At 43.7% G+C, this 16,458-nt stretch overlaps 1 protein-coding gene across 2 annotated transcripts in view; it reads right to left on the bottom strand.

Moving 5' to 3' along the window:
- Positions 1-2,410, bottom strand: part of FAM120A (family with sequence similarity 120 member A) — a 167,697-nt gene extending 165,287 nt beyond the window's left edge. For both annotated transcript variants that reach the window (XM_075549742.1, XM_075549741.1), the window contains exon 1: positions 1,671-2,410. In XM_075549742.1, coding sequence (XP_075405857.1) covers positions 1,671-2,144 — 474 coding nt within the window. In that variant the 5' untranslated portion in view covers positions 2,145-2,410. The remainder of the gene's footprint in view (positions 1-1,670) is intronic.
- Between the last annotated feature and the right edge of the window lie 14,048 nt (positions 2,411-16,458).

A 16,458-nucleotide genomic window follows, 5' to 3' on the forward strand; every position in this document is an offset into this window, starting at 1 on the left:
AACTAACCCTTTCATAAGGTTCTATGGCAGTCTATCACTTCTGACAAAGAGCATTACCTTGCTTCTGATAAAGTCCCTAAATCAAATTAAGAAAGTATAAGCACATGCAGACAACAGTCACTTCCTCTTATGTGAACTTCTCAAAATACATCCTGTATTTGCCATGCTCACAGACCAATCACTACACTTCCAGATGCCTCGATCCAGACTTAGAAACCATTTTCACCAATTGCAACAGGATCATGGGTGGGACTTCCGCTATCGTTTTAGGCTTAACTATCACTATCTCCTCAGTAGAGTGAAATTTTTAAACTTCTAGCTCAATCAGTTTCAGGTAGAAATAAATTCGTGATAAATTGGTAGAGCAGCATGAGCTTTAAAAAAAAAGGTTCCTTCTTCCCCATACACATAAAGACACACACACACAAACATAAATAGAAATGAAAAAGCAAGCAATCAAAACTTGAAGTTAAGAGATCAATTGTTTATCATCTGGACAACCACTCTTAGTTCCAAAAACTCTCCCTTGCCCACCCACCCACCCCAAAACAGAATACCTGATAATTTTAAGCTATGTTTAGGATCACAACTGAAGGTCACTGAATATTTACCATGCACAAGAAAAACAAATCCTGTCAATTTAGACCTGTATTTCATATTCTAAAAATCGTCTCCAGGTTATTATCTTAGCCCAATTTTAAACTTTCCCATGAGATACACAAAACTGCAATACTTTTCAAAGCCCTTTTCACACAGAATGGACAAAATTTCATCAGCATGTCAAACTTAACAATACCTTAAAATCTAACACAAAATCGCAGAAAATGCCTGTTCACATTCTATTTTAAATGGAATATCTACACAGCGCTACGTTCTAAAGAACAACTCATTAACCTTCTCCAAGTTTACTGTCGCCCATTAAGGGAAGAAGGCAGCAGCGCGCTCGCGTCTCTATTCAGTTTCTCTACACTGGCCTAGGAGACACCTTTACTATTTTAGTGGACTCTATGTGCTTCAATAATACAGCTGGTACATGTGTACGTGGGCTGGAAGGGGGGGGGTGTGTGTGTGCTGTGTATGTGTGCACGCGCGCTAAATTCGAAATACGTATTAAACGTAAAGAATCATGCCTGTCCACCTCAAAAAATGCAGGGCACACATTATGTCAACGAGAGATGATGGCAGTGCACGCTGCAAATTTTGATCTAGGACCACGAATTAATCCTGAAGTGCTTTCAAAATCCTGCTGACACCAAAAAAAGGACCACTCCGTCCAAAGCACAAAACCCGGGCGTCTCAGCCACGACGCTGCACGAGCGGAACGGGGCTAGCCGGTCAAGTGCACGGCCAAGTTGAGAAGCGCACAGGCCGAAGGCGCCCAGGGGCTCTGAAAAACCGCGAGCGCCGTTCATCCATCTTGGGGCCGAGCCCGGCCTTGCAGCTCCTGCTCCCGCAGAGTCCGGGCCTAGCAAAACTTTTCGTCTGGAAGCGCCGGGCCCCACTTCCCAGAGTTCAAAAAGGGAAGTGAGTGCGCGAACGCGCCGGGCTGTCCCCCGCCCCCAGCACAGTCCGAGGGAGCCAGGCGACATTTTGAGCGCCTGGGCAGGGCCCCGGGGCGGGCGGCCAGGTCGCGGGCGGCCGCGCGAGCGGTGGGCAGGGCCGGGCCTTACCTTGATGTGGAAGCGGATGAGGGCCAGGCGGATGCAGTGGGCCATGCAGACGGGCGGCAGGAACCAGACCTTGGGCGGCGGCGTGCCCTTGTTCTGGACATGGCTGACGATCTGCTGCGCCGTCTGGCGCTCGTTGCCCTGCCGCTTGACCCACTCGTGCAGCCGGGCCTTCTCCAGGGCGCCGTTGAAAAAGACGAACAGCTCGATGTTGCCGTTGAAGCAAGCTTTGGCCAGGGCCGCCAGGTAGCCGAGCATGTGGTTCCACTGGCCGCCGCTCACCCAGTCCGTGTAGAAGCCGCCGTAGAGGCGGTGCAGGCAGTTGTCGGCGTCGATGAGGAGGCGCAGCGGCGTCTGCGGGGGCCGCTGCCGGCCGCCGCCCACCAGGCTCCCTCGAGCCAGCTTCTGCAGCTCCACGGGGACCACGGCGCTGGGGCAGTGTTTCTCGATGTAGTCCTGGAAGCCCTGCACTCCCATGGCGGCGGCGGCGGCGGCGGCGGCGGAGCGGAGCGGCGGGGAGCGGGAAGGCCGGCGGCAGCGGGCCGGGAGCGCTCTGCTCCCGTCTACTGGGCGGCGGGGGCGGTGGGGGCGGGAGCCCGGGGGCGGAGGGCGCGGGGTGGCGGCTGGCGGAGGGCGCGGAGCGGCGCTCTAGGGAGGACTTGTGCGAGTCGGAAGCACGCTCATGGCTGCTGCGGCCGCCATGTGCTGCTGCCTCACGGGGCCATGTCTGGGGAGGGACCTGCCGCCGCCGCCGCCGCCGCCGCCGCCGCTGCCGCCGCCGCCGCCGCCGCCGCCGCCGCTGCTCCGAAGCTCAGGCCGCCGCTGGGCACGCGGGCGCGCGGGCGGGCGGGGCGCGGGCCGAGGGCGGGCTGGCAGCGCTGACGTACGACGGCCGTCGCGGCTCGGGCAGGACGCCCCGCGGGCGGAAGAGGCGGCGCCGGACTCGCGAGGTGGACGCGGACGGGCCTCGCCCGGCAGCCCAGCCCGCCGCTATCCGGTCCCGCGCGGGCAGGAAAGAGACCTAGGGAACTCTCGGGCACTCCCTGCCCGCTGAGGCCGTTGGCGCCCGCGGCGTCACTGGGGCGTCACGGAGCATGCGCTGCCACGGGCGGGGGGCGGGGCGGCGGGGGTGAACGTGGAGGCCGCGGGCTGGGGTCAAAGGTGAAGGGAGAAGAACGCGCGCCCGAGTGCAGGCAGGGCTTTCTGGTCCCGCGCTGGCGCCCGAGCCCGCGGCCTCCCGAGCCCTGGAGCTAAGAGGAGGCGCTGCTCGGCGCAGTCGGCCACACCCAACACCGCTGGGAGGGAGAGTGCCTCGCTGCCCAGCTACAGGTGCGGAGCAGCCCACAGTGCACGGGCGCCCGGCTAGCTTAAGGGCCCCTCCGCAATAGCAAACCTCCCTGTAAAAGGACTGTCTGCAGGGATGTTGCAGGGTGCCCGGCAGACCCTCCGAAGACCCGCGGCTTTGGCTAATGTACCTTCCTCAGGACAACCAGCAGCAAACACAGCTTTTTCCTAGTGCCTCCACGGCGTTCTCTGGCCAAGACCAGCAGAGAGGCAAGTGAAGAAGAACTCTCCCCGAACTCTGACACATCCTGCATGGGCTGTGTACCCTCTAACTAAGGACTCCACGCTGCCTGTAGTCTCTTTGGTATCTGGCAAAAGAACATGTGGTTGAGGGGCTTAAAACTCAAGTTGCCTTGACCATTAGTCAGGGGAATAATAAAGACATGACCACACCCCTACTTCAAGAAATAAAAGTAGCACTAATTTACCTTTTGAAATGTTTAATGGGCTTTAAATTTATCATATTGCACTCTCATCCTTAATTGTAGTACTGTTTTTAATTTAACTTAAACAAAAAACAACCTCAGACTTCTGGTTGAGCCCACGCAAATATATTAATACTAAAATAGCTTATCCCATTTTGGAAGGGGGCCGGGGGAAATAAAGGGCATACTATGCAAGTATGCTCGCACACTTAAACTGGTACCTCCCAGATCTACCTGTTATATAGTAGAATTAAGTCTATAATATTATTCCCAGACATGGCTTCAAACCTTGGCATATCATTTTGCTTCTTACACATGTGGCCTAAACATCTAAAATGGCAGGAGGCACTGTAATGCCTGAAAGTACAAATGCCCTTAAATGTCATATAATCACAAAAGTTACCTTTTACTTACTTATTTATTTTAAAAGTTACCTTTTAAAATTAAAACTCTCTTACAACATATGAATGCCTCCTTCCTCGTTCCCTTTGTGAAATGGCCCATCTTTTGTTTTCGTTTTCCTTAGACTTCTAGAGCTCCTCTTAAGGACTTAACTTAAATCTTACTATTGCCTTCAAAGCTTCTGGAAGGAGATCCTTTAAAGTGTTCTATTCAAAAGCTCTGCAGCAATTGCTATTATAAAGAGCTTAAATAAAATAAAAAGAGCTTAATAACTATATGTTTAATATGCTTTAACAAAATGAGTTTTGTTTTATATAGTGTATTTCAGAACGAATCATTTAGAAACCCAAGAGTTGTAAAACGATGTGCCTATTTACATCCAGCCCTCCTGTGGTAATAATTTGTTCTAAAAGAATTTACTCCAAACTAGCTCCAAGGAACCAAGCAGGACAAAATACTTGACAACATCAACCTTTTCTCCGTTATCGTATTACCCATTGGTTCAGTTGTGAGGATTTTTGTTTTCTTCGCATTTAGTTGTGATCCATACTAAAGGCTACAATCTTCATCAGCAAGTGCTTCGAGTTCTCACTTTCAGCCAGCAAGTTTGCATAGAAGCTTTCCCCCAATATTTATGCCACATTTCTCTCATAGAGCCCAGCTTTTTTTCTTATTTGCTCAGCATAAGGTTGGATAAGTATGGTGAGAGGATGCAACCCTGTCATACACCTTTTCTGACTTTTTTTTCTTTCCTGACTTTAAACCATCCAGTGTGCCCTATTGTTCTATTCACACAACTGCCTCGATCCACGAACAGGTTCCATATGAAGGCAATGAAGTGTGCTAGACTGCTCAGTCTTCTCCAGGCGATCCAAACTTTGTTTTGATCCACACTGTTGGATACTTTTGTATATTAATAAAATATCTTTCTAGTATTTCTACTTTCAACCAAGATCCTTCTAAGGTCAACAGTGCAAACCCTTGTTCCAAGTCGTCTGAATTTGGCCAGAACCTCTGCCAGCGCCATGTCAGTATACAGCTGCAAACATTTCTGAATGATCATCAGCAAAATATTACTTGCATGAGATGAATGAGATTGTTTTGTTATTTGCACATTGTGTTCAGTCATCTTTCTTTGGAATCAGTACCAATATGGATCCACAATCAATGTACATGGAAGCAGCAGTCAAAAGAACAAATGGCACATGGCCTTAGGTAAATCTACACAAGACCTCTTTAAAGTGTTGAAAAGCAAAGCTATTACTTTGAGGACTAAGGTGGTCCTGACCCAATAGTGATATTTTCATTTGCCTCAAATGTATGTGACGGTTAGACATTGAATAGGAAGACCAAAGAAGAATAGATACATATGGTGATAGCAAAGAATATTGAGGGGGAGGGTGGGAAGCATTAGAACTGATTGTGAAGATGTGTATATAACTCTTTTTAAAAGCAATATAACCAAGGAATGTGTGCTATGTGAATACTATATCAAGAAAACTACTGAAAAAAACAAAAACATGGCTACCATGGGTGAAGAAGGAAGAGTTTTTGCTTAGGAGCACTGAGTTTATGTTAATGGTGGTGGAATAATTTGGAAAAGTATATAAATAATGGTTGTACCACACAAAGTAAAACCAATGGCACTAAATTATACATGTAAAAGTTGTTGAATTGGAGAATTTTGATTGTGTATATTTTTGCCACAATTAGAAAAAATAAGGACATGAATAACAATGAGTACAAGAAGAAAATGTTCTAGAATTGACTGTAGTAATAATTATTGAACTCTTCTTGATATGATTGAGTTGTATGAGGTATGGATGAAATGCTAATAAAACTGTTAAAATGTAAAATAAAATGTCATGAGTATGAGAGTAAGTCCAGAAGTAATTGTACTAGGGTTCCAGTTCACACATGCAAGGCTTTATTCCAAATAAAACATGGGGTGGGGGGGGGGGGGAAGAATATTGAAAGTGCCACTGAGAGCGGGGAGCGGGGAGGGAGGGGAAAAAAGAGGACCTGATGCAAAGGGCTTAAGTGGAGAGCAAATGCTTTGAAAATGATGAGGGCAAAGAATGTACAGATGTTCTTTATACAATTGATGTATGTATATATATGGATTATGATGAGTTGTATGAGTCCCTAATAAAAATGTTTTTAAAAAATTTTTAAAAGAAAAAACTTTGAATAAAGATGGAAATCTAAATAAAAAAAAGAAAGTGCCACCGACTGCCAACAGATTAAACAAATCTGTCTTAGAAGAAGTACAGCCTAAATGTTTCCTATAGTTAAGAATTGTGAGACGTAGTTCACCTACTTTGAACAAGTTGTCAGTAGAAATCAGTCCCTGCAGAAGAATATCATGCCTGGTAAACCAGAGGAGTAGCAAAAAAGAAAAAGATGCTCAACAAGCTAGATTAACACAGTGGTGTCTACAATGGGCTCAAACATGAACAATTTTGAGGATGGTATGAAATCAGGCAGTATTTTGTTCTTTTGTAAATAGGGTCGTTATGAGTCCGAGTCAACTTGATGACACTTAATAATAACAGCCCCAAAAGATTGAAGATGTCCCAAATATCCAGCTCTTCCAAGATGCTACTCTGTTCCATTTCCCACCCCACTCCACCCACACATCCCTTGAATATATCCCCTGAGGTCCCCAGGTTCTGTGATTTGCTGAAACATTCCACAGAAATTCATGAAACCTTGAGAAAATGTCTCACGTGGTATTGGGTGCTGTTCAGTCCGAAATGTGAAGGTCAGACAGAGGTGAGCTAAATGCAGAGTTCAGAAACAGAAGGTAAAAATGTCCAAAAGTCACAGCAGGTCTTCTTCCTTCTAAAAAGCTCAGGTGGGCAATAGAAGTTATATCTTCCAGGTGAGGTGATGTATATTAGAACTGTTCAGTGGTACCAGTATGTATCCAAGGAAAACAAAAGTTGGTGTCTTAAATTATACCAACTACTAATGTAGAGTCAAAGATGCCCCCAAGGAAAGAGTGCAGCTGGATTCACACCCTCTGCTAAAGTGGGACCTTAAAGATGCTTCAAGAAGGCAAATGGTGTGGCTTAGTTACACAATCTACTAAGGTGGAATCTTAAAGATGCCCCAAGGAAATAAAGAATGTGTCTTCGTCATACTCTCTACTAAAGTCAGGTTTTAATTTCACCCTAATCCTGTCCATTAGTTTAGTGGAAAATGCCTTCAAACTGGGACTATCGCCAAAGGCAGATGGAATCCAGGATTATATCCCTTAAAGAACTATGGCAGAAGAAGAAATAGAAGAATTATAGCTAGTAAACCAAAAGAAAAAAAATACCTCACTGTCATCGAGTCTATTCTGATTCATAGTGACCCTAGGGGACATCGTAGAACTTCCCCTGTGGGTTTCCAAAAAAGTCTTTACAGGAGTAGAAAGATTGGTCTTTCCCCTCGGAAGCAGCTGGTGGTTTCAAACTGCTAACCTCTTGGTTAGCAGCCCAATGTGTAACAACTATACCACCAGGGCTTTTATATGGCTAAAAGAATCATGTTAATTGACCCCAAATCAGACCACCCCCTGGCTCTTCTAACCAAGTCATATTTAAGCTGAAAGAAGATTATTCCCTTGCTCTGATCGCTCTCTAGAAACAAGCATATTAGGTTTACCCATGGCATAATTCATTTGTGACGTTCCTTTACTTTCAGCTATTGTTTCTCCTTGATTCGATTTTCACTTACTTTTTCCCAAGCTTTTTCACCTTGGGAAAGGAAAGGCGCGGTGTCAGACCAGATCTCTCATAGCAAGACTAGCCAACAAGTGCTTCTTGCTCAGTCCCTGCCCATCCATGCTGGGTGGGGTTGCATAGGTGCCAGACGAGTGGACAGTCTCAACCACAAGGAAATACCACATTTTTCACAGTCAACTCGAGTTTTCACAAGTGAGGAGAAGGTACAAGCCATCCCATAAGGCCCTTGGAAATTCTCACATACAAGTTCAGGAATATAGTTATGGTCTCTTGCTGAGAGATCACCCCTACTTCTGGAACTCAAAGCTACATCCCTGGTCCTGGGACCACAACATCTGGCAGGGGTGTGTGGCGGCAGGTGGGGGTGGTGGGGAAGAACTTTACAATGGCACCAGCATCCTCTCCACTCCCTCTCACCCAGACCCTCCTGAGAAAGGTGAGGATCTAACTAGTTGTGGTCCTCCCTTTGTTCCTCTCATAGTGAGTGTGAACACACACTTATGAAGACATGAAAGCCCACCCCCTCAAACCATTATTTACCCCAAACCTTTTTGGGTTAAAAAAGGTTCAACTGCCATTTCAATTTTCTATCAAACCATTACTTTGAGGGTGGTATGCATTATGATATGTCCACATAATATGATGTTGCTTGATCTATTGCTGCACCCTGTTGACTGTAAAACATGCTCCTTGGTCTGAGGAGATTTAACTTGGTGGTCTACACTGAAACATTATCTTTTGTTCTAACCCTTTTTTGCTTGATGGTGTTTTTAGCATCTGTATGTATTATTGGATATGCAAAGCCCAGTGTGGAGTGTATATTTCTGTGAGGATCCATTTGTAGCCACCTGGTGTCAGTGGTATTATTGATACAATATAATCAATTTTGCAAGGCATATGTATAGTCTTCCCCCCAGAAATCTACAGCTACTTTCTGATGGCAGACAGAACACTCCTTATTAGCATCAAAAAAAATTTTTTTTTGCTTCAGAGGGTATAAGAGGGATGTGTCTAGTTCCAACCCATTGCTGCAATAGCCCCATGTCCACTCATTTCATGGGCTCAATTGGTCACCTCAAGAGAATGTACCAACATGTCCACTTACTGGTTCCTATTACCTTCTGACCAGAAAGGGGGGTTATATGACAGGCCTTGAAATGTCCCCCTCTGGTGCTTTATTCAAATTTCCATATTGATTTCCATAGGTCCTTGACCCACATAGGTGTTTCTTTAATAATTTGCATGACTATAGCCAGGCTATGGGATAATGACTGTGAATCAGTAAAACAAACATGTGGACTCTCACCATTGTCCAATTCTTACACCATGGCTAGATAAACAGGATGAACTTCACCCTGTCCTTGTTCTTTCCTTCTTCAGCTAACGTCTATCCATCTGCTGGCCGTAATGCAGCTGATGTCCACATCAGGTGTTGACCATTTATGATCAACTGGAGCTGCCATCTATGAAACAAGAACCTTCTGCTGGTAAGCAGGAAGTTGCTCATCGTGCACTGTCCAGGTAGCAATAGGCTCTGGAAGCTTCTCAGGTAGCTCCAGGTTGAACCTATGGTAAAGGAAGCGGGTTAGTCTGGGTAGACTAGAGAAGCAAAATGCATAAGCACTCATATGTGTGTAACAAGAACTGTATATACAAGAGCAATTGAGTATTGAGAAAACATACCAGTCCAGTTCTGGTAAAGTTCTTAAATCTGTTGTCCAATGCCAATCTATAAATACCTCTTCAGACTCATGGAACTCATGCAATGACGCCAAATGCAAGAAGATCACAAGTCAGTGGGTGGAAAGTCGTGTGTGTGGATCCAGTGACAATAGAAGTATCTCAGCAATGGGATGGGTCTCTATGTGGCTCTTCTTGCTCCAGGCTCTGGCAGCATGAGTGTAGCTCCATCAGACTCCTGGTCAGTAATGTCTCACAGGGAGTGAGTGTGTGTGCCGCTAGCACCTCAAATGAGGTCATCAAACTGCAACGTGATTGGCAGGCTAAACTCCACCTCTTCAATTTTAAGTCTCAAATTGACAACAGATTGTGTAACTATCACGAGAAGCTACCTGATACTGGGAGAGTGGCCCTACATTCCCCCGGTAGCTTATTTCAGTGTAAGCCATTTCCATTTTATTATGGAAATATTTTGAACACCACCTTCCTTATTTGTAGGTTTCTCTGACATCATCCAAGAGATTATAAATACCTTAGAGCTCATGATCAATTTATGTCCTTCTGTCATTGAGGTAGTCCCAATTCATACTCAGTAACAGGCAAATAATTGCCTCTCAAATGGCTTGTGTTATGTTAGGACTTCGTGAAACTTCCTAGCCTGGAATCCCAATGGTCATTGTAGGACAGGATTCTCAGATTTTTGTTAGAAGCTCCGGTCCACATAGGATATTGGTAAACACTTCCAAAATCTGTCTGAATGTGTACTGCAAGAACCTAACTAGAAGGGGATGAGAATGATTTATATAATTCAGGCACAGCCTGCTGTTACTCAGGCTCTCATTCAAATACAGTTTTCTCCCAAATAGTTTTATGGATGGGAGCAAGCAGTATTCTTGGGTGTGGACTATGAGTCCTCCAAAATCCAAATAGACCAAATAAATGTTGGGCCTCTTATGTAATCTTGGGGGTAGGTTGTGATAGTAACTTGCTCTTAGTTGCTTGCAGAATGTCATGAGTGGCTCCTAAGAACTTCACCATTTGGGCATGGCCTGGATTTTTGCTGGGTTTTTTAACCAGCCTCTAATGGTCATGTGAGCCACTACTATTTTCATATCTACCCTGGTCTTTTCTGCTGTTTGATATTTACAGAAAATCATCAATGTAATATAACACTATACCTAAGATCGACACCAAGTCCAAGTCTCTTCTTACCAAATTATGGAGAATGCTGGAGAATTTAAATAACCCTGAGCCAATGTGCTCACAATATACTGTGCTCTTTCCTGCATGAAAGCAAACTATGGCTGAGTCTTTTCTGAGATTGGGATGGAGAAAAAGACACTTGCAACATCTTTGAAGATAGCGTAGATAGCATCTCCTGCCTAGAACTCCCTGTGCTAGAAACCAACATCTAGGGACCTGCATTTTGGGAAATTTGACAGGAGACCTGAATTCTCAGGATTCCAGCCTTTTATCATGCCAGGAGAAAGTGGAGCTCGGTACAGTAGGGAGCCTCTAGGGGGCAGGGAGCCTTTCCCCTAGCTCAAAGATTTACTGGTGTCAGGCACTCTCCCCATCCTGACTACCCCCCACCACACTTTGAAGCCCCTCCCACCCAACCTCGTGCCCCCATACCCCCTGCTTGTTTGACCCGGAGAAGCCTGCATGGACCCCAGAACTCATGCCGGGCATCATGGATTCTCCATATCTACACGCTATCACCCTGTCCACCCTCAACCTCCTTACAAGAGTTCAGATCAGATGGTAGCCATATAGAAACTCCCAGGGAGCTCAACCAGTCTAACCCCAAATCTAACAGCTAGGAACCACCTCCTGGTAAGTCAGGAGCTCAACCTGAAATCAGACACTCAACCTGAACTCTGGGTCCTTCAGGAGTTGTTGGGTTGTTTGTTTTTTTTAACCCACAGAATTCTCCCCTCCCACCCCCCCAACCTTGAACTCATTATACCAGCAAGTCTCAGGGGCTCCCCCTTCCCCACCTTGGTGACTGGCTGGAGCTGGGACTTAGCTCCTCCTGACTACATACCCCTGCTTAGAAACCACCATAACCTCGGACCTCCATTCTTCTTTTTAAATCATGTTATTGGGAGCTTGTACAACTTTTATCACAATCCATACATACACATCCATTGTGGCAAGTACATTTGTTGCCATCATCATTCTCAAAACATTTGCTTTCTACTTGAGTCCTTGGTATCAGTTCCTCATTTTTCACCTCCCACCCCGCCCCACCTTTCTCACGAACACTTTATAATTTATAAATTATTATTTTGTCATATCTTACACTGACCATCGTCTCCCTTCACCCACTTTTCTATTGTCTGTCCCCCAGGGAGGATTTATACATAGATCTTTGGGATAGGTTCCCCATTTTCCCCCCACCTTGCCCTTCTCCCTGTTATCGCTACTCTCATTATTGGCCCTGAAGGGTTTATCTGTCCTGGATTCCGTGTTTCCAGCTCTTATCTGTACCAGTGTACATCCTCTGGTCTAGCTAGATTTGTAAGGTAGAATTGGAATCATGATAGTGGGTGGGGAGGAAGCATTAAGGAACTAGAAGAAAGTTGTATGTTTCATCGTTGCTATACTGCACCCTGACTGGCTCATCTCCTCCCTGTGACCCTTCTGTAGGGGGATGTCATTCGGACTTCCATTCTTACAGCCTATTTCCACCCTGGGAGCTCTGTGTGGAGGGTTGACAGTGTAGAGTGGTGCAGAATCCCAATACCACCCCATTATTTTGTGTGGGACACTCCCTCCTTTGAGCAGGGAAGTGATGTGTCACCAAACCAAGGCCCTCTGCTTTAAACACAGTAACTTCAATCTTCTACACTCTCCCTGTATTATACAGTGGGTCTATAAGTGACTCTGGTAGATTACTAGATATACCTATACCAACCACCACAACCTCAAGACCTCCCTCTCCCTTCTCAGTGAGACATGCTTTCACATAAATAAGTACTAGCACACCTCTTAACCTGCTTTTTTCAATTTATCAAAAATCACTGTATTTGAACAGATGACTACTCACAATCAACACAATCATTTAAACCCCACTATTGAGCTCCTATCTCCTATTCGTGTTACACACCCAACTCTAACAGTTCTTCCTCATTTCCACATGATGGAATTTATACTACTATTAAATATATTTCCTCTAACCTAAGGAGGCACTGCCCCATGAGACCATCACAGAGTGCAACATCGCTCAGAAATCAACACCCTGAAAACAATACAGATCTAGAGGGGGAAATGAAGACATGAATAAACTTCCCCCACCCTGCCCAAAAGGAAGAAAAATAACCAACACAACTAATGTGATAAAACAGCAACTAACCTAGATTTAGAATTAATAACACCAAATGTCAATGGACTATATGCACCAATCAAAAGACAAAGACTAGCAGACTGTATTTGGAAACAGGATCCATCAATCTACTACTTTCAAGAGACACACCTCAAATTCACAGACAAAAACAGATTGAAAGTCAAAGGATGGTGGGAAAATTTACCACCTAATGACAATAATAATATAAAGCAGGAGTGGCAATATTGATCTCTGACAAAATAGGCCACAAAGTAAATCACATAATGACAAACAAGAATGGACATTACATAACGAATAAAGACTAAATAGACCAAGAACACATAGCCATAGTACACATATATGCACTCAAGGAAAGACACTGGAAATGCATCAACCAAGTCCTCAAAGAGAAAAAAAGAGAAATCACCAGATAGAAAATAATAGTAAGAGACTTCAATATACCACTCTCAAAGAAATATAAAAAAAAAACAGGAAAGAAACTCAGAGAACTGAAGAGCTAAACAACACAATCAAACAGCTTGACCTTCTACTTTAAAGAAGAATTAACAGACTTCTCCAGCCATGGGAAAGCAAAACACAAAACAAAAAACTCCAACCACATTCTTCTCTAACATATATGGCATATATTCTAGAATAGACCACCTGCTAAGTCATAAAGCAAGTCTTAACAAATTCATCATATAGAGATCATTCAAATCATCTTCTCAAACCACAGCACCATAAAACTGTAAATCAACAATAGAAAAAATAAAAATCTAAAGACAAACACATGGGGAATCAAGAACACACTATACTATAGAAAAAGACTGTGTATTAGCCTAAATAAAAGATGCAATTAGGAGGTTTCTAGAATAAAAGAGAATAATAACACAACATACCAAAACCTGTAGGATACACCAAAAGCAGTTATCAGAGATCAGTTTATAGAGTAATGCATACATACAAAAGAGGAAAAAATACTTTCAATTTTTTTTCCTTTAGATTTTATTTATTTATTCTTAAATCATTTTATTAGGGATATTTTCAACATTTTAACACAAAATTTCCAACAATTATAACAGAATCAAAAGCAAAAACCCTCCAATAACAGAAGAAAAGAAATAAAAATTAGGGCAGAAATAAATTACCTGGAAAATAGGAAAACAAAGGGGAAAAATCAATAAAACCAGAAGTTGATTCTTTGGAAAACATCAACAAAATTGACAAACTGCTAATAAACTTAAGGAAAATGAAGAGAAAACAACAATATATAGAATGAGTGACGAAACAAGTGGCATCACAACAGATCCAAATGAAATAAAAAGAATGACAACACAGTATTCGGCAAGATTGCATTCCAACAAATTTGATAATCTAGATGGCATGGATAAATATCTGGAAATGTGCCTTCTACCCTAATTAACGCAGGTGGACATTAAAACTTGAACAGGCCCAAACAAAATGAAGAAAGAGATAAGGTCATCAAGAAACTCCCAATCAAGAAAATCCCAGGACACGATGAAATCACTGGAGAATTCTGCCAAATATTCAGAGAACTGTCACAAAATATACACAAGGAGTTCTAGAACACAGAAAGGGATAGCAAACCCTCAAGCTCATTCTATGAAGCCAGAGTAACCCCGATCCCCAAAGCAAGCAAAGGCCCCCACAAAGACAGAAAACTACAGAAAAATATCCCCCATGAGCATAGGTATGAAAATTCTCAACAAAATCCTGGCCAATAGGACACACACACGCGCGTGCACATCATAACCAAGTAGAATGCATAGAAAGGATTCCAGATCGATTCAACAATCAAAAAATAATTAATGTAATCTACCACATAAATAAGATAAAAGATAAGAGCTACTTGATCATATAAATAAATGCAGAAAACACCCATTTCTAATAGAAGCACTGAATAAGGTAGGAATAGAAGGGAAATTCCTCAGTACAATAAAGACTATACATGAAAAACCACTGGTGAAGATCACATTCAATGGGGAAAGTCTGAAAACATTCCCACTGAAAAAGAGAGCCTGCCAAGAATGTCTTTTATGGCCACTCTTATTCAACGTTGTGCTGGAAGTCCTAACCAGGACCATGAGAAAAGAACAAGAAAGTAAGAGAGCACAATTGGGCAAAGAAGAAGTGAAATATCAATATTTGAAGATTACGTAATTTTATATAGAGCAAACATCATAATCTCCACAATAGGAGTGTTGGAGACGATTAAGGAACTTAGTAAAGTAGCAAAATACAAGAGTAACAAGCAGAAATCAATTGGACTCCTACATACTAGTGATGAGAGATCTGAAAATGACATCCAGAAAACAATACCATTCATGATAGCCACACAGAAACTGAAATACCTAGGGAAAAACTAACTGAAGAAACAAAAGACCGTACATAGAAAACCACAGAACATTAATGCAAGAAACCAAAATAAATCAAAGCTGTAATCTTCTTTTGTTTACCAGGTAGCTTATATTGTTTCCGATTAAAAATCTGATCGGGTTCAGTCATTTGGAATGGTTCTCATTTAGCATGTCCTATCAATACTTGACTAATGGCAGATTTTTATACCATCAATTTTACAATATCAGATAGAAGGAGTTTTCTCCAAGTAGACATAATAGCTATACCAATAATACATTCAGGTAAGGAAGAGGTAGCTATTTCATACAAGATCTGTTTAGATATTTCAATTCTCATCCAAACCCACCTTAATCCCATCAACTGTTGCATCTCCATATCCCCCAAGTCTAACTGTGTTGTTGTTAGGTGCCATTGAGTCAGGTGGGATGCATAGCGACCCTATGCACAATAGAAGGGAACACTGCATGGTCCTGTGCTAACCACACAATTATTCCTAGGCCTGAGCCCATTGAGGCAGCCACCGTGTCAGTCCATCTCCGGGAGGGCCTTCCTCTTTTTCATGCCCTTCTTCTTTACCAAACACGATGTCCCTCTCCAGAGGCTCCCCTGACCTGTCCAAAGGATGTAAGATGAAGTCTTGCCGGTCTTGCTTTTAAGGAGTACTCAGGCTTATGTCTTCCAACACGAATGGGTTTGTCCTGTTGGCAGGATTAGGCTCTCCACTTTGGAGGAAGAAGCTGCTGAAAACTTTATGTGTAGCTTTGAAGGTTAAGATTACGCTCCTTTAATATTTTATTGGCAAGTTTGGGAATTATAGTGCATACACTGGGTTCCTGTGTATAGGAGTACTGAGAAGGCCCTTTACCCCATTCATCTGCATATGGCTTCATGTCTCCTGCTGGCTGCTGGACCAGAAGATGGTAGCCCCCACATCAATCTTTATCTTGATCAACTAGCTGAGTTCCTGCTTCACATTCCCCCAGGTAGGAATTCCCATCATTAAATACTTCCTGGGAGGGGCTGGGTGAATAGAACAGGCTTGTTTAGGCTTTCTTACCACTGCATTCCAGCAGAGGTTTCCATAGGTCCTCCCAAACTCCTGTGGTACTGTATTTAGAACCTTGCACCAAATCCACCAATGTCTGCTCTAAGCATCCCACTTCTTAGTAGCTTAGCTAAGTTCATTCTCAAATTGGTCCTTCCAATTCTCCTATTAATTATCCATAGGTTCTTGCATCTGTAAAATCCATGTGGGGAAGCTGTGCCCACAATTCTGATAACTCCTTCTCCTGTCGCTGCTTTGTTTCATAGCAGTAAAGTTACATGGGGTACCCACATATAAGGGATATATTTCCCAGTGAGGCAGCGCAGTCGTAGAGAGCCTTCTGACACCAACTGTGATATTAACTTCTTTTGGAAAAATTAACATCACACTGGTCCAAAAGAGTTGGAGATTAAAGATGTCCCAAATGTCCAACTCTTCCAAGATCTTATTCTGC

Source organism: Tenrec ecaudatus, chromosome 5, assembly GCF_050624435.1.
Source record: "Tenrec ecaudatus isolate mTenEca1 chromosome 5, mTenEca1.hap1, whole genome shotgun sequence".
Classification (NCBI taxonomy): domain Eukaryota; kingdom Metazoa; phylum Chordata; class Mammalia; order Afrosoricida; family Tenrecidae; genus Tenrec; species Tenrec ecaudatus.